Source organism: Podarcis erhardii (assembly GCF_964252035.2).
Source record: "Podarcis erhardii genome assembly, chromosome: 10".
Lineage (NCBI taxonomy): Eukaryota > Metazoa > Chordata > Lepidosauria > Squamata > Lacertidae > Podarcis > Podarcis erhardii.
Window position 1 is genome coordinate 75,502,831 of NC_138500.1, and position 25,483 is coordinate 75,528,313.

The 25,483-nt window shown below is 41.1% G+C and overlaps 1 protein-coding gene across 1 annotated transcript in view; it reads right to left on the reverse strand.

Moving 5' to 3' along the window:
* Window positions 1-3,189: 3,189 nt before the first annotated feature.
* CAMK1D (calcium/calmodulin dependent protein kinase ID) overlaps window positions 3,190-25,483 on the reverse strand; it is a 217,330-nt gene continuing 195,036 nt past the window's right edge. Inside the window, exons 6-11 of the mRNA XM_081879198.1 lie at window positions 21,768-21,843; window positions 17,967-18,079; window positions 17,113-17,191; window positions 10,964-11,051; window positions 6,230-6,368; window positions 3,190-3,694 (exon numbers count right to left, since the gene is read on the reverse strand). Coding sequence (XP_081735324.1) covers window positions 3,576-3,694; window positions 6,230-6,368; window positions 10,964-11,051; window positions 17,113-17,191; window positions 17,967-18,079; window positions 21,768-21,843 — 614 coding nt within the window. The 3' untranslated portion in view covers window positions 3,190-3,575. The remainder of the gene's footprint in view (window positions 3,695-6,229; window positions 6,369-10,963; window positions 11,052-17,112; window positions 17,192-17,966; window positions 18,080-21,767; window positions 21,844-25,483) is intronic.

A 25,483-nucleotide genomic window follows, 5' to 3' on the forward strand; every position in this document is an offset into this window, starting at 1 on the left:
TCTCTTTCCCTCGTATCATTAGCATCAATATCATGTGCACTGATCAAGAGCGTGCTGGGTATTCTGGGTAGAAGGGATGTCAATATTTCTTTATTTCCATTCATAATCTGCCCTGAAGAATACCCTTGAACCATCTCCTGGACAGACTCATTTTGTATATGCAGGGAAAGTTTTTATGCAAAGAAGCGTTCAAACATCCAGTCCCTACCAGCAGTCTAGAATACTCTAAGCTCAGCAGCAGATACACCACACAGGCTTTTGCACTCCTGCGCTGCTCTAAATCCGTAATACATGGCTTTGGGTTTTAGGTGGTAAAGACTGAGGCAGTAGATACTGGAGGTGGTACTACTGTCTGTATTTAGCTGAAATGCCTATAGAGCGTTTCTTGAGTAATTCTTACACTGGGACTGTGTATGGTCAATGCAGCATATGGGGAAGCAATTTTCTCTCTCCCTTAATCCCAACCCTACACTTTGAGCAAAAGGGACTTGATCAAGAACCAGATTCCCAAGATGCTATAGGCCAGCTGGTGCTATCTGTGGTTGGATTTACTAAGTGATACCTGGTATATCTTGAGTATTCAGTAGCCACAATGGAAAAGTCAGATGTTCTTTTGTGAATTTTAGAAAACTCCTGTAAGGTCAACAGACCATGTTTCTGTGTACAGTAGAATACAATATGGTGGTTGCTAATTTTTTTCTGTAGGGAAAACTGGTTCAGGAATGGCTCCATGTCTCACTCCAAATTATGAACACAACCAGTACTGAAATCTGTCATGGGTAAGAACTTTATAGGGCTCAAGTGATATGGTGTCTGTGCTGACTCTATTAGACTTCCTTGTTTAGGGAGTCTGATCTAAAATGACATCTTCAAAGTTTCAGGTGGGGGGGGGAATATGTCAAAGTCTTTTGCAACATGTTTATTTGCTGTTGAATACATTCAGAGGTCTTCTAAGAACTTCCTCTGTTCTGATGCAGAGCATCACTAAGTACCAGCAAGGTTTCCATCTTCACGCTCTGTCTGTGAGCACCCATGGCAGCTGGCTGGCTGATATTACAATTTGAATGCTTAACAAGCTGAATGCTTGCTGTGAGCAGCATGACAATTCTTAGGTAACTACGTCTTGCTGTTCTGTACAAGGAAGACCAGGCTGGTATCTGGCATAGGAAACTCTCTTAAACCAAGGTGGACCATTGGTCCCTCTGGCCTAGTAATGGCCTCTGCACTGACTGGCAGCAGCTGCCCAAAGGCCTTGGTGCAGTGGTCCTGCTCTCTGGAAGATCCTTTAACCAGACGCCAAGCACAGGACCTGAAGCATGATGGTTTCAAAGCATCTCTTCTGCCACTGAACTGCAATTGACATAAATGTGGCAGGAGGGTCACCAGAGAAGCATGGAATGAATTTATAAGGTATTTTCCAATGAAGCCTAATGCACTCAGAATTGGGCAGGTGTTTAAAAATCTGTATATCTTATATACGCAGGGAAGTAGTAAGTATATCCCATAGCAGAGAAGAAAGAGTGGCCCTATTTGTTTGTAGCAGATCAGATGCCTGCATTTGTAAAATGTACTTTGGACAATAGCTTCACTGGGGATTTTAAATCAGGAAACCAAGTTTTCTTGTTATGACCAGCTGGGGTGAACGCCTGCCTACCAAGGGATCTTGCTCATTCAGCTCAGCCCTTTCCTTCCTTGTAATCACAAATTACAGCCCTTGGTGCAGTATGCATTAACAATAACCACATACACATAGGCTGCCCTCCATTTCACAGCGTGCTTTTGTCACATGACGGATAACCACAGATGTTTAAAATGGAGAACTTTCAAAGGCCGTTCCCGATAATTTGGTGCACTTATATTTTAAAAGTTGCACTGGACATTCCAGACACGTGGAAAGAGAGGAAGCATAAATTTGTTGGGCTTCTGCTCCCCACATAAGGAAGGAGTTACACATTCTTAGAGCAAAGGCAGAACACATACACATTTCTGAAAAGAACAGGCACATCACATTGCCTTCAGATGAAGCTTGAAACTGTGGGGAAAGGAAGCTACTCAAACTTTTGCTACTTCTCTGAATTAGCTAAAGAAGCTCTCGGTGTGCAAAACACAACACATTATTTCAAGTAGTACAGCAAATTCAATGAGAATTGCTGATGCCCAGTGCTATTGACTAGCCACAGTACCACTTCCCTTCAGAAGCCTTTCAGAATGCTTTGGCAAGCCTCATTTGTGGCAAGCTACAGTAGTGAAGGCTAATTCGCACAACTGTTCTGCCACAGCATGAGAATTCATATGCAGTAACTGGTCTTGTGTATGCTCCAGCATACATCAGGAATTGCAACTCACCATTTCCTAGGTAAGATTTTACAGGAGACACTGAGCCAAAATCTCTACCAGACATGTTACAGAAGTGCCTGGGCATTCACAAGACCGTTCACTACACCAGGAGAGACAACCTGTGATAGCATCATCATCCTGTCAGTCACACGAGAGTTCAAAACTCTCAGCACAGCTAGAAACAAAAGGTAGGCGAGACGGCTCCAACTCACCCAGGCATCCCAAATGGGCTTTGTTCACCACAATAAGAGCTACTTTACATATATATGCATACATGGGTATAGGAAAACAAATATGTACATTTGTGTATACTGTCTTGTGGGTATTATGCACATGGCTGTTTGTACTTCCTCGCTGATCCTGTGCCTCTCAAAAACAAAACAACCCAATCAGGGGTGGCATAGGCAGATATACCAAGAGAGAGAGAGCAACACTGTAAAGTAGGACTGCTTGGGTGGAACTTTTATGTGACTGTCAGAATCCAGTAGGAAGTGGCAGGCTAGTGGCATTTTGCTCCAATCCAACGTACTATTTTGTTTTTTCTCATATTCAAATGTCAGCCTTGGCTGCAGGTTCATAAGCACCAACTCAGAATTAGACCATTGCTGAGTAAGCATCCATGTGATGGGAAGGGAACCAACCTTTTCTCAAAATGAGGTGGAAGAAAGCAGTTAGTTTTCACATCACTGAAAGATCCAGACTAGTTTGCAGTCCAATGTTAGGAACTAAAATAAAGAATAATATTCATTTGAAACCCTTTTGATCTGAAAGTTAATGCAAAATTGTGTATGCTTCCTACCCCTGAACAAAACCAACACAGATAGAAATATGGAGAAGAAAAGAAGAAAATGATAGTGCTCAGAAATCACCTCTATTTAAATAATCCAGTTGAGACCTTTAGTTAATGAAAAAGCATAGACTGTTACCTACACTGAAAATAGAGTAAATCATTGAGGAACTAGCATGAGTGTCCATTAGAACATTCCTAGATTCATTAACTCAGCACCAGATACTTTTAGATCTGACCCTCCCCACCCTCCCAGAGTCATTGCAGTTGGTGATAAATGCAACATTTCAGAATTGCAGTATAAAATTATGGCCATTTTAAAAAATCCTTCTTTCCAGTCCTTCACTGAGCTTGCAATGCAGGATGAAATCACCCGGGAGAAGGCTTGCCTGCCTGGGCACTCCCCCCACCTCTGACCTCTTCCAGAGGGCGGGGGCAGCAGCAGTCTGGATCACTTGGTCCCTGTATGCACTGTGGTCACTGTGGTCTGCCTCGGTCTCCGCTCTCCTACAGCAGAAACCGCGGATGAAGCCGATGATGCAAAACTACAGGGGGTGGAAGGGGACATACCTGAAAGAGAGCAACAAAAGTCAGAAGCCACCAACGGAAAAAACAAAGAGCTAGTGTGGTGTAGTTGTCTGAGTGTTGGGCAGAGACAAGGAAACCCAGATTTACACTCCCACTCAGGGAGAAACTAAATTTTATGATGAACACAGGGCTACTGCCAAAAATGCCTGTGTTACAGTTTTGCCATCCCTGCTCTGTAATGTCTAGCATAACTTACCTCACATTCTGAAGCCATTAATTACCCTGTGAATTTCCCTGTCTCCCACGATCCAGTGATGTGGACTGGGGATGGGAAAATGCACAGTGCAATACTTTCAAGGGACTGGGAAAGTTGTACTAGATGTTACAGATGGGGAGTGGGAGATTTTAACACAGGGCTGCCATTTCCAGGGATAGCTCTCAAATACATAATATAGTTTAGTTCTGTTCTCAGCAATGAAGCTCAGTGGGCCAGTGACTTTCTCAGCCTAATCTACCAGGCAAACTCAACGATGAAGTTAAAATGGGAATACTCTGCATCTGCTACCTTGAGAGTTCCTCAGAGGGGGTGGTGGAATGAAATTGTGATAATGAGTTATGATGATGTCAACATTCCTGTTATCCTGCAGGGAACTGCTCTTTCCAGAGACAGAAAAAAGTTTGTAGAGAAGTTTCTAGCCCGTCATTCCTCAGGGGCACTGTCTCTACAGTGAATGCAAAAAGCAATTGGAATGACAGTCCACATGCCTTTCTCATCTTTGCAGCAGCTGTGGGTTCAGTGGGGCATGGTCTATCCACCTGGGCCACAAGCAGCTTCCCCCTTGAGATTGGGGGAATTCGTGCGTTCCTCATAGAACAAACAGATGACAGAAGCACAGTTCTTTCAGGAAGAGGCTTTGGGTTCACCTCTTATAATAAAGATACCCACAATGAATTTTTGTTGTCATTTTAGAAGAAGAAACCAGCCCTGGGTTCATGAAGCAAATGTTTTTCATGCCTCGTAATGGAAAGTCACTGCCTTTTGCACTGTGGGATGCAGATCTATTGCATACAGGCCACTGAAGTCTTTAATTTGTTTAAATAGCTAAGTCTGTAGCTTAAATTAAGGTTTGCAATAACAGTTTCTACCAGTGATTAGTCTGAGGCTCTGACACATGCATGCAGATCCCTGATCCCTGCAGTCCACGCAGCTCCTTCAATGTACTTTGATAATTTACCTTACAATGTCATTTAGCTGTAGGGAAGTTTGTTCTCTCACTAATCTTTTCATTGAGGAATCCTGATAAACTTTCCTGGAGCCCTGTTTGAAGACTTCTGAGTAACAGCAATTTGAAGAAGGAGGAAACCTAACCACTTTGAAAAGCAACTTCTTTGGGCTCCTTCTTCTAACATTGCTTGGGAGCATTCCTTTCAACAATTATTTAATTTACTGGCAGTAACAAATTAAAAAAAATCTATGTATTATGTTTCAAAAATAAAAACTAAATACCCAACAATTTACTGTCCTTTTGTGCTATGCCAAATCTGTTGCCTATGGTGGCTGCCTCACTTGGCTCAACAGCAGGTCTGATCCTTAGTCTATCTGGGCTCTGCAAACGTGTGAAATGTGTTCACTTTTTGTCTCACTCTCCCCAGCCGTTTCATTTGCCAAACAGTATCATTCTTGGTTTCTTCACTTCCCCTCATCAAATTGTTCAAAAGGAGGGGGGAAAGGAAAGCTCTTTTCTGGACATGATACTCAGATCCTGTATTATAAACTGGATTATAAACTCTTTGGATATTCATGGCAAAAATGCCTGTGCAGAACTGAGTTGTTGACAATATACCAATGTGCAAATGTTTGATCTCCAGAGAGAAAACAGCAGTTGCAGATAAGAGGCATCCCATTTATTCAAATATAAATGACAGTTGTGCTGTCCAAGTGAACCAACTGGGAGACATGCTGTGCTTTTGGGAGAAAGATGATTCAGCACTAGGTAAGATCTGTGTTTCAGGAAATACAGGCCAAAAACAACGTCTTTAATGTGTTATGCTGGGAGGGGCCACGACTCAGTGCATGCAGAAGCCCCCAGGCTCAATCCTCATTCATCTCTAGTTCGCATAGCAGGTGGTGAAAATGTCTTCTACTGCCAGTCAAGACAATACTGAGCTCGTAACAGTCTGAAAGCACAAGGCTGCTTCCTATGCTCCAATGCAATGATTCAGGTCTGACTTTATAATTAAACAGAGCAAGGAGGCAGGCCCTCCCTGCCACCCTCTTGCTGCTGCCCAGTGCCGTCCTCCTGAGCTGCCTGCTGTCCAGCTGTCTTGTTTAGCCACCTTCTCCCAATCTGCAACTGACAGTGCCATGACGAAAGGCTGTTGCCCAAGCAAGCAGGCAGAGAAGCAGCCAGCCCAAGACACCACCATCTCCGCCCAGGTGTCACTGCAGCATCAGCTTAAGCGAGGTGTGCACTAGGCAGAGCGGGGAGCGAGAGGTGGCACAGATGACCTCTAAGTGCCTGCTGATACCTAGTCTCAGATCTGGCAAGCTTTGCTAGTCTGAGGTCATGTACTCACAATCTTTCCTGGCTGTTCCATCAGGTAGTGGCTTCGCCAGGCTGAGGGAGCTTGACATGCTTACATTTGAACTGTCCAAACTGCTGCCAAGATGTAACCTTCTCATGTGTCTCACAACTGCTGTGGCATTAAATGCTTGCTGGAAAAAACAACACAGAAATAAATGAACAAGCTGCTCTTGGGTATTTTCCTGGCTTCTGGAACCTGGTGAAGGAAAAAAAGTGGCCCTTGCACAAAGCACCACAGACTTCCAAGGAAGACATCTCTTTAATCAGATAGGATGTCCTGTTGTCTTACTGTATCATTTGGTGATGTGCTTGTGTGTGTGTGTGGCTTTTGTGCGTATGTTTTTAACAGTTACTTCCAAAAATATTATTTCCACACAATACTAAGAGAAAACATTCACATTCAGCAAATATATTGTTTCACTCCCCAGTGCTGAAGTGTTGAGGGTTCCCCCCCCTTAATTTTTATTAGTTTCAATTCATTATACAACACCAAACATTAAAGCAACAAAAAAGACAAACAAAACACAAACAACAACAACAACAACAAAAGAAAAACATTACATAACATAAAACACCAACAAATTAAACTTACAGTAACTAAATAACTAAATCACACAACAATAATTGACTTCCCTTCAACTCAGTTTTGGAATATGTTACAAAAGGTTTTCTATCTGCAGTTTCGTTTTCTTAAAACTCTTTGCGTCACAGGCATTATATCGAGCCTACTGTGATTTTTAGATTTTTTACATCTGTTTCAATATATGTCATAAATGTATTCCATTCATTATTAAACTTTGTACCTTTTTGGTTTCTTATTTTCTGTGTCATTTTTGCCAATTCTATATAATCAAATAATTTAGATTGCCACTCATTTATAGTTGGGATTTTTTAAGTCTTCCAGTTTTGTGCTATTACTGTTCTAGCAGCCACTGTTCCATATTGGGAAAGTCTTTGGTCTTCCTTTTTAATTTCTTCTCCAATTATCCCCAGAAGGAAGGCCTTGGGGTTTTTTGTGAAGGTATATTTAAATATTTTTTTTAGTTCATTGTAAATAGATTCCCAAAACTTTCTAATTACCTCACAAGACCACCACATGTGGTAAAAATTGCCTTCCTTAATCTTACATTTCCAGCATGATTTGTCTCCGGTATTGTACATTTTTTTTCTAATTTTACAGGCATGATGTACCACCTGTACATCATTTTATCCATGTTCTCGCTAAGTGTTGTGCATGCCGAGAATTTCATACCTTTATTCCAAAGTTTCTTCCACTTATCAAACTCTATGTTGTATCCAAAGTCTAGCTCCCATTTCACCATTACTTCTTTTATTTCTTCATCTTTGGTGTCCCATTCAAGCAACTGGCTGTACATTTTTGATAGGAGTTTTGATTTGTTTTCTAATATTTCTACCTGGAATCTGGATTTTTTTTCGTTCATCCCATTCTTTTTATCTTCAGTCCACACAGCATTGATTTGATGAAATTGGATCCAACCTGTCAGTTTATTCTTTATCTCTTCATATGGCCTAATCTTCCATCCATTTTCTGTTTTTACTAGCAAATCTTCATAAGTCCATCTTTCTCCTTCAATGTTTTTTTTTTGTTTGTTAAGATGTCGATTGGTGATAACCACCAAGGGGTATTTCTTTCCAATAATTTTTTGTTTCTCTCCCATACTTCCAACAGTGGTCCTCTAATAATATGATTAGAAAATCCTTTGTGGACCTTTTCATAGAATCATAGAATTATAGAGTTGGAAGAGACCACAAGGGCCATCGAGTCCAACCCCCTGCCAAGCAGGAAACACCATCAGAGCACTCCTGACATATGGTTGTCAAGCCTCTGCTTAAAGACCTCCAAAGAAGGAGACTCCACCACACTCCTTGGCAGCAAATTCCATTGTCGAACAGCTCTTATTGTCAGGAAGTTCTTCCTAATGTTTAGGTGAAATCTTCTTTCTTGTAGTTTGGAGCCATTATTACGCCACAAATAAGCGTGCCAACCAAATCTTATATTAAAGCCTTCTAAATCTAACAGATCTGTGTTTTTGATGACAATCCAATCTTTAACCCAGCAAAGGCACGAGGCTTCATAATACAGCTTCAAATTTGGAACCGCAAATCCTCCCCTATCTTTTTGGTCTGTGAGTAATTTGAATCTAATTCTTGGCCTTTTTCCTTGCCAAATAAATTTAGAAAGTACTTTCTGCCAATCTTTAAATACTGAGGTTCCCCTCAGTAATAAGTTCATCTTAATTGCCACCATTCTTCCCGACCAAGAGAGTTTTATTCTGTTCCAGGTATCCAGGTCCTTCCTTATTTCTTTCCATGTGTTTGTGTAGTTGTCTTCCATTAAATTTATATTCTTCATCGTTAGCCAAATTCCGAGGTATTTTACTTTTTTAGTTGCTTTGATCCCAGTCTGTAATTCAAGATGGTTTTTTACCTCTTCTATCATATTTTTAGTCATCATTTTAGTTTTTGTTCTATTTAGTTTAAAGCCGGATAACTTTCCAAATTCTTCTAGCAAATCTAACACTTTACCGACACTTTTTTTTTGGATCTTCCAGCGACAACATAAGATCACTGGCATATGCTTTCAGTTTATATTCTTTCACTCCAATTCTTATTCCGCGTATCTCTGAAGTTTTCCTTATCTTATTTGTAATTATTTCTAACACCATAATAAACAAAAGAGGTGACAGAGGGCACCCCTGTCTTGTACCCTGCGAAATTTCAAAGGATTCTGTTAAGTTGTTATTAATAATTAATTTAGCACTTTGTTGTGAATAAATTGCTTTTATTCCTTGTACCCTTCGAAATTTCAAAAGATTCTGTTAAGTTGTTATTAATAATTAATTTAGCACTTTGTTGTGAATAAATTGCTTTTATTCCTTCCAGGAATGTGCCCTCTATCCCTGCCATTTCCAAACATTTTATTAGAAAATGCCAGGATACATTGTCAAAAGCCTTTTCAGCGTCAATGAACATTAATACCGCGGGAATTTCATTTTTACATTCTAGGTATTCAATAAGGTTTATTATATGTCTTATGTTGTATTTTATTTGCCTATTAGGTAAGAAACCGGCTTGATCATTATGAATGAGATTGACTAAGCACTTTTTAAGTCGACTTGCCATTACATCTGCAAAGATCTTATAATCATTATTTAATAATGAAATTGGTCTGTAGTTCTTAATATTAAGTTTATCTGAGTCAGGTTTCGGTATTAGCATGATGTATGCTTCTTTCCAAGATGCTGGTATTCTTCCTCCTCTTAAAATCTCATTCATTACTTCACAAAGCACCAGTGTTAAGAGTTCTTCTAGGACTTTGTAGTACTTGGCCGATAAGCCATCTGGCCCCGGAGCTTTCCCCAGTTTCATCTTCTTTATCGCCTCCTGAATTTCCTCTACTTTTATGGGTTTATTTAATAGACTTCTTTCCTCCTCCGATAGACTGTTGATTCTGTTTTCTTCTAGATATTTTCCTATTTCTGTTACATCTTCTTCTTCTCTTTTATATAGATTTTCATAGAATTTAAGGAAGCTCTTTTTTATTTTGTTAGGATCCTCCAAGACTTGTTCTTCTACTTTTACTTTATTGATCACATTTTGTTTTCTCCTTTTTCTTAATTGCCACGCCAGGAATTTTCCAGTTTTATTTGCAGACTCGAAAATTTTTTGTTTCATTAACTTAATTCCCCATCCCACCTCTTGATTTATTAATATTGAATATTGTGTTTGTAACATCTTATACAGTTGCTTATTTCTTTCATCATTCGGTTTCTCTATCAAGTTCTTTTCACATTCTCTTAGTTGGGTAATTAACTCTTCTTTTTTTTGTGTTGAGGGTTTAAGGACATACAACCAAAGCTGTGATGAGCAGTAGCTACGTAGAGCAGATGGTGCCATGCCACCTGTGATTGGACGGTGTCTGGGACGTGTGACCCAAGAACAAAGAACATCACCACATACTATTTTGAACATGGCCTTCCCTATCTCTCATGCCCTTTCCCTTCCATCACTAGACCAATCCAAAGCACCACTCCCACCCTCAGAAAGGGACAAGACTAGACAGTTATGACCATTGCACTGCTAGTTATATATAGCAATACTGCAAGAAGACAGAGAAGTAAAGTGAAATCTAAATATTAGATACCAATTAGTAGTTTAGAAATTGGAAACCAGTTAATTGTTATCACCACTTCCAAGAAAGTTAGCTATGCTTAAGTTCCACTGAAATCAATGGTGCCTGATAATTTAAATCTGCATAAATGACATTGATGCCATCAGTTTTAAAACTTGACTTGCTGGGCCAGGGCTACTGCTAAAAAGGCATTTTAGTAGTTAAATAAATATAGGTGGAGGGCATGTATGTTTTGGACTTGCAAGACTGGAATTGTTTGGGGTGCTATGGAGGATATGGCCGGAGCATACTATCCCCCCTCTTCCCAACTTTCTCCTTTATAAAGCAGAAGGAGAAGGAGAAAGGAAAACATGGGTCCATTATCTCAGAGGACCTCTCCCAGGGCCCAGTTCAGCTGAACTTCTTCACAAAAGAATTGCACCTCTACGCCAAGCTAAACTTTCCCATTGAAAATCAGAAGCATTCTTTTGAAAATTTGGGAAATTTCCATGTTTTGCTCTGTAGCAGACTCCCTTATAAAGCTAAAATCATTTCTTCCCAACAGTACAAGCAACTGAGAACATGATAGCTTACTCTCCATTTGCTTTTTGCAAAGTTCTTGCGAATCTGTGCACTGACGGACTCATGAATATTTTTATTGAGGGCTGTGTCACCAGCAATCCTGAAAAAAAATAAATGAGACATTTGAAATGTTTGGTTCAGAATATTGTTTTACAACGCTCTCCTCTCCGTTCTTCACTCTACAAAGAATAGGGTGCAATCTAGTGCTCTTAAAATGAGTTGACATTTTGGCCATAGACTTCACTGAAAAATGGGCTGCAGCATTGGTACTTTTCAGTGAAACACAGAAAAAAGTCCATCATTTCCCACTGGTGGAGCTCAACTAAGCCCTCCCTCTGCTGAACATACGTGTGGGTTAAATCCGAAGCAGGCCAGACCAGCTCCAGTCACCAGGCATGTGTGCTCTGCTCCCAGGCCTGTTTGACATCTGCACTGGCCAGTGGCAAAATAACAACAATAAATCATCATAAATATAGCAGCATTATTACATGACAGGTCCCTACCCTGAGGAGTTTATAATCTATATTTTGAGAGTGAGAGAAGGCAAGAGTGGAAACGAAGGGTGGAGAATGGAGAAATGGGAGAGGCAGGAGCAGGAAGAAGTATACAAGTGTGCAAACACAGATGCAGACATTTGGGCTTTGTTTTAGATGGCAACAGGGAATAGGGAATAGCCATGTCCGCCATTGCTACTTGCTGCTCATCAGAAGCTCCTCTCCCATTAATTGTGGTACCTTTAGCAGCTGCAGGATGGTGCAAATCAGTAGATCAGTCCAAAGCCCCACATCTGCATCCCTCCCAGTCACTCCTCCCTTAAAGCCACAGGAAAATGCTGCAAGACCTTTCTTGACATTCAGTGTTTTTCTCTAGACATAACTTTTAAGCTTTAACTGGCTTGCTTGCTATTTTTTTCCTGCCTCAGGATATGCAGCTGTTTCTAAAAGCACTCAAGGTCTATTGTGTTGTGGACAGCCCCTAAGCAATGAACTAACATCACATAGTTTTAAATCAAATCTGAGCGTGAGGTTTTTCATACCCAAAATCTTAGCAAAAAAGCACAGACTGTGCAAGACTCTGAATGAAGTAATGCCCTCTTAACAACATTCTCGTTCCCATATCAATCACTTAATTATTACCAAGGGAAATATTAAAAGTCTTGTGCAGCAATGTACAAGTCAATGAAATTTAAGAAGTTTCATGCAGCCATAATGGAACCCTAAAACAAGTAAACACTGGCTGAAACCAGTGGAAAAGAGCTGGGTGTGAAGGAAGGAGGTGGTGCCAGTCAGCAGGCCAGTGGCCAGAAACTTGCATTCAGTGCGATTCAGGAAGCAATCCTATACCATTTACCTGAGTGAGAATAAGCCCCATGGAGTGCAATGGGACTTGCATTGGGGCAGGCATGTATAGGACTGTGTTCACACTTCCTGTTAAGGGTGTTTAGCATCGCCTGTGAGCAGGCTGCATTGAATTCAATGGGGCTCACTTGGGAGCAGAAAAATAGCATTGTGCCATTGTGCTGTTAATGTTTTGAGTCTTTTGTAAATCTCTTGCACTATTTGCCTGAAATGTGAGGTATAAATCATGGCATATATATCCAAAATAAAGTTATGGTAAACCCTGTTCAGCTATGGCTTGATGATACGCACACGCACACACGCACACACACACACACACACAGAGCTAACTGTGATTGGTTCAGGGTCAGAGACCCGATTCCTTTTTCATCGCTGGGTCATTGACTTTAACCTATCCTGGCTGCCCAGGTGACAAATACAGGATTAACTGGGGATCAAGAAAGTATTTGGTACTACTATCAATGCAGAGATAACTACAAAACTAGTGACACTAATTGGCATCTTTCCTGACTTTAACTAGGATGAATAAGCACAATAGATTTAACTGACCAGGAGGAATTCCCATCCACAATATGTAGTTGGGCAGCATGTTGATGATGCCTGTCTGGGAGACTGGGGAGGCAGCCACAGATTCAAGTATCAGAAGCAATCTTGCTGCTGACAAGTGAGCATCCCTCCTTCTGTCCGTACAGAAGCATCAGCAGGACTCCTGAAATGTTCCACTACACCCATAGTGTGAAGTCAGTGCCATGGCAGGATGGGAATCAGCAATACTCTAAGAAGGGGGCAGTGGTGGCCTGCACAGGGTGGGAGGGCTGGAGAAATGCCAGCGTAAGACGAAAGAAGCAATTGCCTATGAAATGCCCTGCTTAGGCTGAAATCCTAGATAAAGATTACCTGCATCCTTTGCATATTGATCTGTGTTTGTGTACATAAATGGGAGGGGAAGTAATTAATATTACTATTTTTTGTTTCATTTTGGATATATCAGACATGGTTTACACATCATGTAATACCTGGGTACACACTGTTTTTGCCTCCAAGTAATGGTTTAATTAACACTGGGTAATTAAAGAGTGCAACTGGCTCTTGGGTTTACTGAGGAGTTACGTGCTTTGCTACCCATGTCTTGTCAGTTGGCTGCAGGTGAGCAGCGGTTTCAAGATGAGGGGCTGTTGATAGCTTTTCTCTTCCTCCGCCTTGTTTTTCCACTGTTCTCTAGCATAGATTGTAGGTGATACTGCAGCATCTTAACCTTGGGTTATATGTAATAGTAATGGGAGTCACCTTGTGTTACTTATATGCTTTGCTTTCTAGGGATGATCCTTCCAATTCCAAACCTATATTGTTATGCAATCTCTTATCTTCCTAGTCTTGTGTGGTGTGTGTGTGTGTGTGTGTGTGTGTGTGTGTGTGTGTGTCTCTGCGCGTGCGTGCGTGCGTGCACACACACACGCATTGGGGGAGGATTCATTTTCCTGAGGATGGAACCCAATGTTACAAAAAATAATACGTTTGCCCCCCCCCCCCCCGCATAGTAGCCATATGTTGAATCTCTCCCTCCTTCTCTACAACAACTTAGCTTGTATACTGATGTTGTCATGCTGTGCAGTTCCCTGATCTCACAAGCAGCAGTCTATGATGTGAAACAGCAATGGTGAAATGCACAAGACAACAATCTTAGGACACAGGATAAAATGCAATACCTGTTGCTTGGCAGGGGGCATCCTGGATTTGTTTCTGGGAGGGTTTAGCTTTTTTTCTCAGTATGCCTAGATATGGAACACTGAGCAAGTTCTCAATTCCACTGTTTTCAGAATCTGCTGTATATACTTATTGAAAGCCACTCTGGCCAAAGCCTCATTGGAAACAGTCACCCAGATGATGGAAGCGCAAAGTTTGTGCAGGAGCATAACTCCTGAAACATAGACACATCCAGTACCGATCAGATCCCAAAATAAACAGAGCACTGGGACAGGCCAGAGAAGAGTTTAAACGAAGGTTATAAACATCACTTATTCTCCTCAGGGAGCCATTTCACACTTTAAATAGGATTGCCTGGGAACCAACTCCTCTGTAAATCATCTTTTTCACAGAGTGACAATATAATCCTTTTACATAAACTGTTTTTAATGATGCAATTGTACTATTGGGCCTTGCTCTAACAAACAATTGAAGGACTCTGAAAGAAATTAAATGAGCCTTATTAAATAAGGCCATGATTTGTCCCTATATTTTTTACTAAGAGTCTTTGAATGAAATAGGTTTTTCCTCCACTCTCTGATCTTACAATTTTTTTAAAAAGAAAAATTATGGCTAGCCCTTGAGCTGACAATTCTGTGCATTCATCTTTTCCCTTTGAGTCATTAAAAACTGAACTCTGTTCAGGATTCTGCCTTGACAATATGTACTTAATCAGGGTAATTGCTGTCATTTATTATCACAGATGTTGCATGAAAGAAAAAAATTGAAACACTTATCAGGCCCCAGAAAATTACTGCCTGTCTCTGTTTACCCCAAGTTCTATGTCAAAGCAATGTAGCTTGACCAGACCTTCTGCCCTGAGATGCACTAAAAGCCTTAAGAAAGAGGTTTGCTTGACAAATAATCCCTGCAGATGGGACCACAATCACCTGCCTCTTAGGTTAAACCAACCCATATAAATGTGTGGATTATTTCAAATAACATTGCCTGTTACAACAGGGCTTCCCCACTGGCCTGCTTTTGTGGCTCAGCATGGATCCTTTGCTTTTATATATGCCAGATTTGGAAAAACGTAGAAACGTAGGGTCTACACAAAGCTATAAGCAGGTGGTGAACTATTAGGGGTGTCAGGTTGCAACTTTAAGATCTCCCTCAACTTTTAACCTACTTGCCTGCCATCCCTCTTTCCCATCCTGTTATCTTTCTAATAAGACTTGCATGCTGTATTAATCAGGACTCCAGTTGTACTGCAAGGCATTGAAATAGTTTTCACTGAGTAGACAAATACTTTCCTTATGTACACCTTTAGGTGCCAGGTGAAAACATTCCTCTTTGACCAGGTCTTTGGCTGATTAACATCCAATACCCTTTTAAATGTGTTGTGGAAGGGGGGGATTATTGGTTTGGTTTGGTTTTGTTCTTATTTTTATTATGTATTTTGTCTGTTTTATTGTATTGTTATGTTGTGAACCACCTTGAGATCTATGGATGAAGTGTAGTATATAAATTGAAATGATGATGATGATGATGATATAGCACAGCCCAATGTGAGCTATCTTTTATTCAGTACTGGGGTGCCAGACTCACAGTATTTCACTGTAGGCTTCAAAATTGAAGGCTTAAGCACACTTAAATTGATATCTGTAGGACTTCTGTCAATGCATGGTATTGATTTCAACAAGACATAAGCACTAGTAACTCCAGAGCACTGTGTGCAAGAAGGGGGCATTACAATACTAACATGGTGAACGGTCTCTGATGGCCTATATTCAAAGCCTGAATTATGGATAAAAGGTTGGGGAAAAAATGTTGTCAGGTCTTTAGCAACAGCATTCAGTTGCTGATTGGGAATCAAATGGTTAAATGAAAAGAAAAATTGTGTTAGGAGCTCTTCAAATGTGTGTATTATATTTTATTCCAGTAACTAACAGAAATGATCATCCAGGCCAATAAGCTGTGTGTGTTGGATAAAACATCTTGGAAAATTCTTTTCTATTCAAAAATATAAAAAGGAGACCTACTTTTCTGCTGGTAGGTATGTTCCTGATCATTTGATCTGTGCTTGAGATATCATTTTTATGACTTATTTAATTTCCTGAGGCCTGTGATGGAATGATGGAATGATGTCATTCAAATATACACTATTTCCTTCTCTTTGTGAAGTTTTTGACCAATGGTTAAAGGTTTCTCACATGTCCTTTTTGTTGGAAATGGTTCTGAACAGATGTGAAGAGCACTTCGATGCTAGATTCTGTGGTCTACAAACTTCTGATTCACGCTGACATTTTCCAGTTAGAATTCAGGGCCGTCCAGTGAAACTGAATGGTGGAGATTTGGGAGAGGCAGGACACCTAGGAAGACCAGTTTCTGGGAAAGAAGAGCAGGAGAGGGCTCTTGCCCCATGTCCTGTAGGTTTCCCATAGGGACCTGGTTGGCCGCTGTGGAAACACGATGCTGGACTTGAAGGGCCCAGGGTCTGATTTAGTGCTGCTCTTCCTACGTTCTTGTTGCATTTCTGTTTTACACTGACAATATAGCAAAATGAAGATTTGGTGGGACAATGGGATCACAGCCACTCACCTGCTTCCGTTGTAACAAATAGCACATGTGTGTACGTACGTCCAGCATGCATTATCATGCGCACACCTCACCCTGATTTGAGGTTTGTTGGGCATGTGCACATATGCATTAAGGATGGGGTAGGACAGCCATGACACTGAATATACCCCTCCCCTCTGAATTCATTGCACATTGTGTGAATAGTGATTTGCTCTTATTTTATTGTGAGTGAGGCTTCTGTTTTTCTCTGCTTTTGTTCTCCATTGACACCTCCTCCTTGCCTGCAAAGTCTGAGTCTCAAACCTTTCTCTGTAATGTGATTGCAATCACAGCTCAATGCTGTTGACTGTTATGCCATTGCTGGCTATGATGCTAGGTGGGAGCCATTAAGCAAGGATTTTTCAAGGCAATTGCTCTCTTTTGTGCTTCCTTGGTGTGCTTCACTCCCTTGAGTGAAGAGTTTGATCATCACTGATTAATGATGGAGACAAATGGTGTTGACAATTTCTGGACATGACAATGAACTGAGTAACTGCTTACCAGGGATGTCGGGCTGCCTGCTCACAGGTATATCTTTTGTTTGGGTCTTTCTCCATCAAATTCCGAATAAAATCTTTGGCTGTTTTCAGAGAAGGAAGGAGGAAGTACAAGAAAAGCACACAGTGGTATTAAAGGCTCATCTTAATTTGCACATTGCAGTCATCTAATCCTCTGAAACAATATGATGGTGTCCCACTGGGAGACATAACACTGGGAGATATGGGGTTAGGGTGCAGGTTCTGGTAGTAGATTAAAGTAAGGAGCATTTTATACACATATAAGGCATTAAAGCAGTCATAAGTCAATCAAGTGAACGACCATACATAATGTAATTCAATTCTACATTTATGTGTCTCCTCAGACTGCCATTTTTATTCATAAAGCCACATCTTCCTTACCGAATTATTATTACTAGATTTCTCATACGTGATGGTAGCTGAATATTTGGGGGACCAGGAATTTGCTCATATAAAGCGTGAACTGAAAAAAGTCAACTTCCATCACAGTGAATGAATCATAGGCTAGGTCTATGCCTTCTAAAAAATGTCTATGACCAGGTCATATAAATTCTGCACCAAGAAATGCTAAATTCTGCAATCTGTATAAATTATTTTAAAATAAGCAAGTGTGGACGAGTCCTCTTATTCCCACATTATGCTTACAATGTGGGAGCTGGAGGAAAAGTGGAATACAAGAAGTGCCAGGATTCAGAAGAAGAGATGAGTATGTACTGTTGGGAAGAGAGGGGAAGGCAGTATTTAAAACAATGTATGATGCAGAAAAAGTATGTTCACTAACAACAAAGGATACCGATATGAATAAGTACCTAATTTGTGATTCTACTTGCTCCTTACCAGAGTCAGAGATATCATCCCAATATGGAGAGTCAAATTCATATTCTGCTTTAAGGATCTGCTCAAAAAGCTTGGAGTCATTTTCATCATAGAAGGGAGGATACCCACAGAGCCTAATACACACAATTTTTAAAAAAGCAGGACATTTTGAGTCACATGAGAACAAGTGATTGAAGTAGAACTTCAGTTTTTCACAATTAACTTTGGGCTTCCAAATGGAATGTCAGCCTACCCCCCCCCCCCAGTATTTCACCATTTTGTGATTCACAGGCCACAATAATTTTGAGCTGTCTCAAGTGGGCCGTAGGAGTGGAAAGTTACACCATATGTGAAGCTCTGAATTAGGGCATCACTAATTCAGAACTGACTCTATTTTAAGTAAATATACACTTTTTAAGATCCCATAGAATAAGGGCCCAACCACACTTACCTTTCCTTGTGTCTGAGTGCCCCCCTTTCTTTGCTCCAGAGCTTTCCCCCTTTCCCCCGTCCTCTCCTCAGCATGCGGCCAGCAGGGGTGGGACTCATGGAGAGCAATCTTCGCCCTCGCTGGTCCCAGCCCCCTCCCAACTCCTGGATGGAGGCTGGGGTGCACTGGCAATGGCGGGGGATGTCGGCCCCTCAATATTGGGGGGAGCTGGGTCCCCAATTCAAAATTCAATTCAAAATATTGAGGAGGCTAGAACCCCTTGCACCCCCTATGCCTGGTGCCAGTGATCTGAGCAGCCATCAATCTGTGGAAAACCCAAGTTTGCTGTGAAAGTTTGGGGCAAAAAACAAAAAACCACTTGGACAAGGAGCATTGACATAGCTGTCAGCTTTTCCCTTTTCTTGTGAGGAATCCTATTTGGAATAAGGGAATTTCCCTTTTAAAAAGGGAAACGTTGACAGCTATGAGCACTGAAGCTCTGCCCAGAAAGAGTGGGGCAAAAGGTACATGGGGATAAGCCCTAAATGAACAATACACAACTCTCTCTCTCCTACAGCAAGTGCTAATATTTCCATTGAGAGTCAGCGCAAGAATTGTCATGTACAAAACAAAGTGACAGTCATTCTTCACAATATTTTTGCCAAGGGACCACTTAGTAAAAATTAGCCTTGACAGGATTTCTTGGGAGCTGTGATGCTTTCTCTGCTTGCCTTCAGCCTCCTCCCTCAGTTCTAGATAAAGGGCGTTAATTGAAAAACATTAATCTGGAAGACAAGAAGACTGCTTCTCTGAGTTCCATTTTTCAAATAAGCATCACTTGTGTAGCACACTGATTTGAGATCTGTAACGAAATAGTTGCTGCTCAGCATGTTAAAAACCATGCCGTCCAGATTCCAGGGCAGTCCCCCCCAGGCAGAAGGGATGTGGTGGAGCTGGAGAAGAACCGGGCAAAGAAGGCAAAGGGGAAAGAAAGGGATAGAGAGGCAAAACAGGGTGGGTGCTGCAAGGAGGGTGGGATCATATGGAGTATTCTGGAGGATGCCATTGTTTTTCAGCACCACAAACCCATCATGGCTTTCTACCACTTTAACTGTCACAGCTTCCCCCCCTAAGAATTGTAACTTGAAGAGCTGCCCTAACTTCCCTAACTCCATAAACTATAATTTTCAGAATTCTTAGTGAAGAGGAAAGGACTTTTAAATGACATGGTTTGAGCATTTCTCCCCCTCGCCAATGTTGCTTCCCTTCCTTGTTCCCCCCAAGGAGTGTTTCATTCATCCATCCAACATGTGACATCTTCATGTAGGATCGTTGGGTAATTATCTCTCGATCCCCTGGCAGTTGTGTTGTGGGCTGGAGCAATCAATAGATCTGCTCTCAGTGTATAATTGAGGATGACAGTTTTCTGTCAATAATATTATGCAACCAACAACCAGCTTTTTACTTGATCTTTGTAGCACTATAACCATATAATCACCACTTTCCCTTACAAAATTTGGCTGAGACAATAATCCAAGGTAGGCTATCACTTCAGACCAGCCTGCTGAAGCTTATAAGCAGACCTAAAGATAATCACCATTTCTCTGGTGCTTGCTCCAGCCACTAGTTTTCAGAGGTATTTTACCAATTGAATAGTTTAGGTAATGGGCTCAGATTTTGGTAATAGATTAACTATGTGGTGGATTAATATTCACACATTGATGCTGGGGGGAAATATATATGACAAGCTCAAAATTGTTCTGTGTACATTTGTATGTGAACAGAATAAACAACATAGTTTTGAGTAGGTAAACCCCCAAGTGCAGAGATCTCGTAGAGCAGTGGTTCCCAGTTGGCAAAGTACTGTGGACCCCCAGTTTTTCAGAAGCCAAGCCATGGATCCCCTACTTTTGAAAATTTGGGTATCTCTTTTTCTTATATGAATAGTGCCATGGCCCCCTGGGTGGGTTACGTGAACCCCCTGGGGTCTGCAGGCTACCAACTGGGAACTCTTGTCATAGAGCATAACAGATCCCTCTCATCTTACTACTCTTGAGGTGCATACACAGAGTAAGTACTCTGCTAGCCTTCCCTTCAGTGTGGTCAAGGAGCACAGTTCACACGTCTTGAGTGAGTGGATGCAAGATGGCAAGATGCAAGGATCCACTGAGAAGGCGGTCCCTTCTCTGACACATATGATGGGTGCAGGGCAGGGAACAGGGCTCTGTTATACCCTGTGGGAATCCCAGGATCCACACCCGCAATAGGCTGAATCTTCCTATTTTAAATATACAAATTGTAACAGGAAAAAAATCTGGGCCCTTCAATGTAGTTGCTTTAAAATAAAATAAAATGAATGTGACATATGGAATAACAGGAAGTTTCAAGCTGCTGAAAGCATACAATATGAATTTTCTGTTTTTTAAAAAGTCTGATCATAAAGCTGCTGAGAACTGGATATGATTAAAATGAAGTATTCAGGGCTGGCACTGAAGCGACCTTAGTATTTCTTATCACATCTTATTTGTTTGAGGTTTTTAACATTTTTTGAACTTGTAATCTACAATATACTCAACCATGCATAAAAAACAGCACTAAGCCAGAATTAGCTTCTTTCCCCATTGCTCTGTGTCCAGTGCAATCAGGGGACATATGGTATGTATGTATGTATGTATGTATGTATGTATGTATGTATGTATATTACTCTGCTAAACCAGCCAGTTCAGATTCTCCTGGCAGCTTCTAATGAGTGAAAATGTCTGCTACAATACAGTGGTACCTCGGGTTACATACGCTTCAGGTTACAGACTCTGTTAACCCAAAAATGGTGCTTCAGGTTAAGCACTTTGCTTCAGGATGAGAACAGAAATCATGCTCTGGTGGCGCGGCAGCAGGAGGAGGCCCCATTAGCTAAAGTGGTGCTTCAGGTTAACGAATTAAGTACTTAACCTGAGGTACCACTGTACAATGATCATAATAAAAACATTAACATATCAGTTGCTTAAAAGCATAGCAGTGTGAGGCAACATCTTAAAATACTTCAGAGACTCAGGGCCAAATCTGATCAGATGGGATCTCTGACCAGAACTTCCACCTCAATGGGGTCACTTGGCTGTGGGACAGAATGGGAAGCAGGGTTAAGCCTTTCCTCCTGCACCATTTTCACAATGAAAATTGCCTCCCCCCTCAAGCTGCTGTTCATCCCATTCAGGAAAACTGATTTTTAGAAAAACGGAATGATTCATGAGATCTGACCATGGGTCTGATTGAAAATGGTGGTCACTGAGCAAACAACCCACTATTCATTATTATTACTACTTGGCACACTGTGTGTGAAAGTATTTGAGATTAATAATGAAATCACTAGTGTAACCTCATTGGATACCACTTACAGAATATATGCAATAACTCCAATGGACCAGCAGTCTACTGCTTTGCTGTAGGGCTTCTGGGCAAGAACTTCAGGAGCTGAAAGAAGGAGGGAGAGGGAAGGAAAATCCATAAATGTCACAAAAGCCAATGAATGAGCCAAAATCCAAACTCAACAGTTGTTCACTGAAGGTAACATACATTGCCCCTGCTCTATTCAATTGCCACTGAAACATAATCTTGGAATTATGAACCTCAGAAATGCCAGACATTGTGTGTGTGTGTGTGTGTGTGTGAAGCATTCATCTAAGTTGTTGAGCATGTGGAACAAGGGTCATCCAGTCCAACCCCCTGCAATGCAGAAAACCTGCCCACAGCCATTCCTGGGTGGACTTGAACCACCAACCTTCTGGTTAACAGTCAGACACACTGACCCATTGTGCCACCATAATCACTTGGTTCCATTTTATGTGTTCATGTCCTTGGTCAGAAACATTTGAGAAATAAACTTTATATTTCTTATTTATGTATATATTTTGAGGCTTAGACAAGAAGAAAATGCTTGCTTCTGCAAAGGAGTGGCAAAATCCCCTCCTCCCATCTCAAGCATTTCTGAGCCAACAGCTGACAGATGGATGAGGGGAGTCAGTCCTGTGTTCCACCTGCTAATGGATATGAGCCACTCCTGATTGTCACCTTCCTGGCATGAGCCCCACGTCCACCATTTGAAATGCTAAGATTTTAAAGAGTTTTTATTTTTAAACTGTGAATCATACTCATGAGCAGCAACTGACAGATCAGATCAGAGGATGGTAAACAAAAACAAGGAGGAGAAAAAAGGGGTGGAAGGCCATCAATTTCCTGCCAAGAAAAAACAAAACACAAAACTTTGGGAAACTTGAAAAAGACACGTTTCACAACAGCTTCGATTCACACTGATCACTACGAAATCCTGACAGTTCTGCAGCAGTGTGCTGCCAAATGGAAGATTTGGGACAAGACAACAATCTAGTGCAGTGTGTCACCATGATATGCTTCCTCACCTGCAAAGGAATCTAAGAGAGACAGCTGTCACTGCCCCTCTAGCAAGCTGACTAATGATCTGCCTTGGCTGTCAGAAGCAGGGTTAGCTGTCTGTCACAAAGTGATAGGAATTAACGCCAAGCAAAAGTTGTCTACAAACTAAGGATTGGAGTAGGGAACTTGTGCCTTCCTGCATGTTGCCACTGCACATTTATGGCACTTATCTGTTATTGTTATTGTTGCTTCATATTGTGTCATCCATGAATGTTGTGTGAGATAACCACTCCTTGCCTCAACAGGCTTACAAATTGAGAGACAGAAACAAAGGAGACAAGAGAGAAAGGAGAGGAAAATGGAGTCAAACATCAGAAAAATTCCAAGGGAAGCAAAATGAGTTTTTCATAGGGCTTTCACGTATCTATTTTTGTTGTCAATAATACAGGGAGACTCAGTCAGCATCACTTCAAATCATCAGTTGACATGACTCCAAATAATCCTCTCAGCAGCTCCCTATTTCCACAAAACATTGTTTCCTTCTCACATAACTACTGTTTTAGAAAATATAATGGGATTATTTTCTGAAAATAGAAGTAAAAAGCTCTCATCCTCCGTCACTTTTCAATCAAGAGAATGAAGTGGGGGAGGAGAGAGAGATGCTTGTTAGAGACATATTGTTTCTGATCAATGATCAGCAATATGAACTGCTCAAATGAGCTTTCTTAGCTCTCATGCAACTCATAGATTGAACTTCAAAAAGAAGGTTTCTAGTTGAATTTCACAAAACCAAACTAACTCCAAAATCTAATCTGGTATAAACTGTACACTATTTCACAAAATAATATCACATGTGTTGGTATGATCCTTACACAGAATTTTGAGGAATATCAAATCTGCTCTATGTTTCAAGATTACCAAGAAAAACAGTTACCATGTGCACATGCATGTCTGTGTGCGGTCTTATGCCTGACAGATTGTACACTTGTGGTAAATTCCTAGCCAATTCCCAGAATTTGCCAGGAGGATGCATGTGACATGGTCCAAGACCATGTAACATTGGCTGAGCAGTTGAACTGGCATGTTCCAGGATGCCTAGTTCAAGATTCTTGGCTATGTCTCTGTCTCTCTCTCCCACCACAAGATTATTTGCCTCCTTTTTATTCTATTAATACCAGTTTTTGCCCTCTGAAGAGTTCTGTGAAATTAAGAAGTTTGTTCCATTTTTCAATTTTGATTGGTCCAGTGAAAGTACTATCACATGCCTATCTGACTTTCTTTAGCAGTTTTAAATAAATGGCAGGATAAAATCCTAACAGGCTTGAGATAAGCATGCACTTCCTCTTTCTGTAGCCTTGACTAGGTGATATTTGGAACTCTTGGATCTGACATTGCTGGAGGACTCTTATAGTACTGTATGCACTCTGCAACACTAAATGTAAATATAATACATGTAGGCACCCCAAATTCTATGACAACAAAAGCTGAATTTTGTGACCTTTATAAATAATGCATTGCTTGGGCCCATCCATCCTCCCATTTCTGCCCATTTTTTCTGCCATGATTTCAATGCACAGATCTGTGGTTGTAGGCATGTTTATTTTCCTCCCACCATTTTTTTCTGGGAAAACCTGCTGTTCACCCCTCAGTTGGGTTTTCCTCAGCTTGACATTACTTTGTTCTGATTCAACAATAAACAGTGGGTTTTCTAAGGGAAAGCAAAAGGAAAAAACACCACTTGGGTCTGTGCCTACAAATCATGGACTGTGGCTAGAAACCGTGGCACAAGTGTGGCTGAGCCCTTTATTATGCAATGTTGCAGCCATGGCAAAACCCACTCATGAAGCCTTTTACACAAGTCCATAGCTCTCCTTGCCCATGGAAGCAAAGCCTAAGGATGAATAACAGAACAGATGTACATCCCTCCTCTATTCACCCCTTCTCCATTTTATCCTCTCCCTCTCTTGGCTTTTAGACTGCAGGTTCTCCTCGGGGCAGGGACGGGTTTTCTCATTGTTATGCTGCACATTGATGGCACCACGCATGCAAGCAAATAATAAAAATGAGGACCATCAACCCGCCCCAAAAAGCAAACTGAGATTTTTAGGGTGCTGACTTCTGAGGCCAATATTATATCCTGACTACATTTCCTGAGCTCTCAAGGATTCAGGGAGCTTATTTGTAGCTTAGATCAGGGATAGCCTACATGTTCACACTCCAGAGTTTATGAACTCCCTCCCATCAGTCCCAGCCAGCATGGGCAATGGTTGAGAATGACGGGAGCTATAATTTAACATCTGGAGGGCAACACATTAGCTAGCCTTGACCCAGACAAAATCACAGGCCTTTTAAAGACAATTAACTACAAGTAGAGAAAAACTAATTGGAAACCTCAAAATAAATGCATCTCATATATTATAGATACAATATATATGACTTTTTATAGTTAATTCAAAATGTGATGCAGGATATATAAACTGTATATGCATCTTTGTAACTTTGTTCAAATGCTACAACCGAACTGGCAGATGCAAAGATGTGCATTAGGAGATGGTAACTTCAAGTTTCAGACACCTCTCAAATCTAGCCAATTATCTTCAACATCTAAGAGTGAAACTAAATGGTACATTAGATGAGTGAACATTTAGATAAAAGCTGTAGGGGCAACAGGATTGGGACCAGAACATGTGAGGAAGGCTTTTCCCCAACCCTTTCCTCCTGT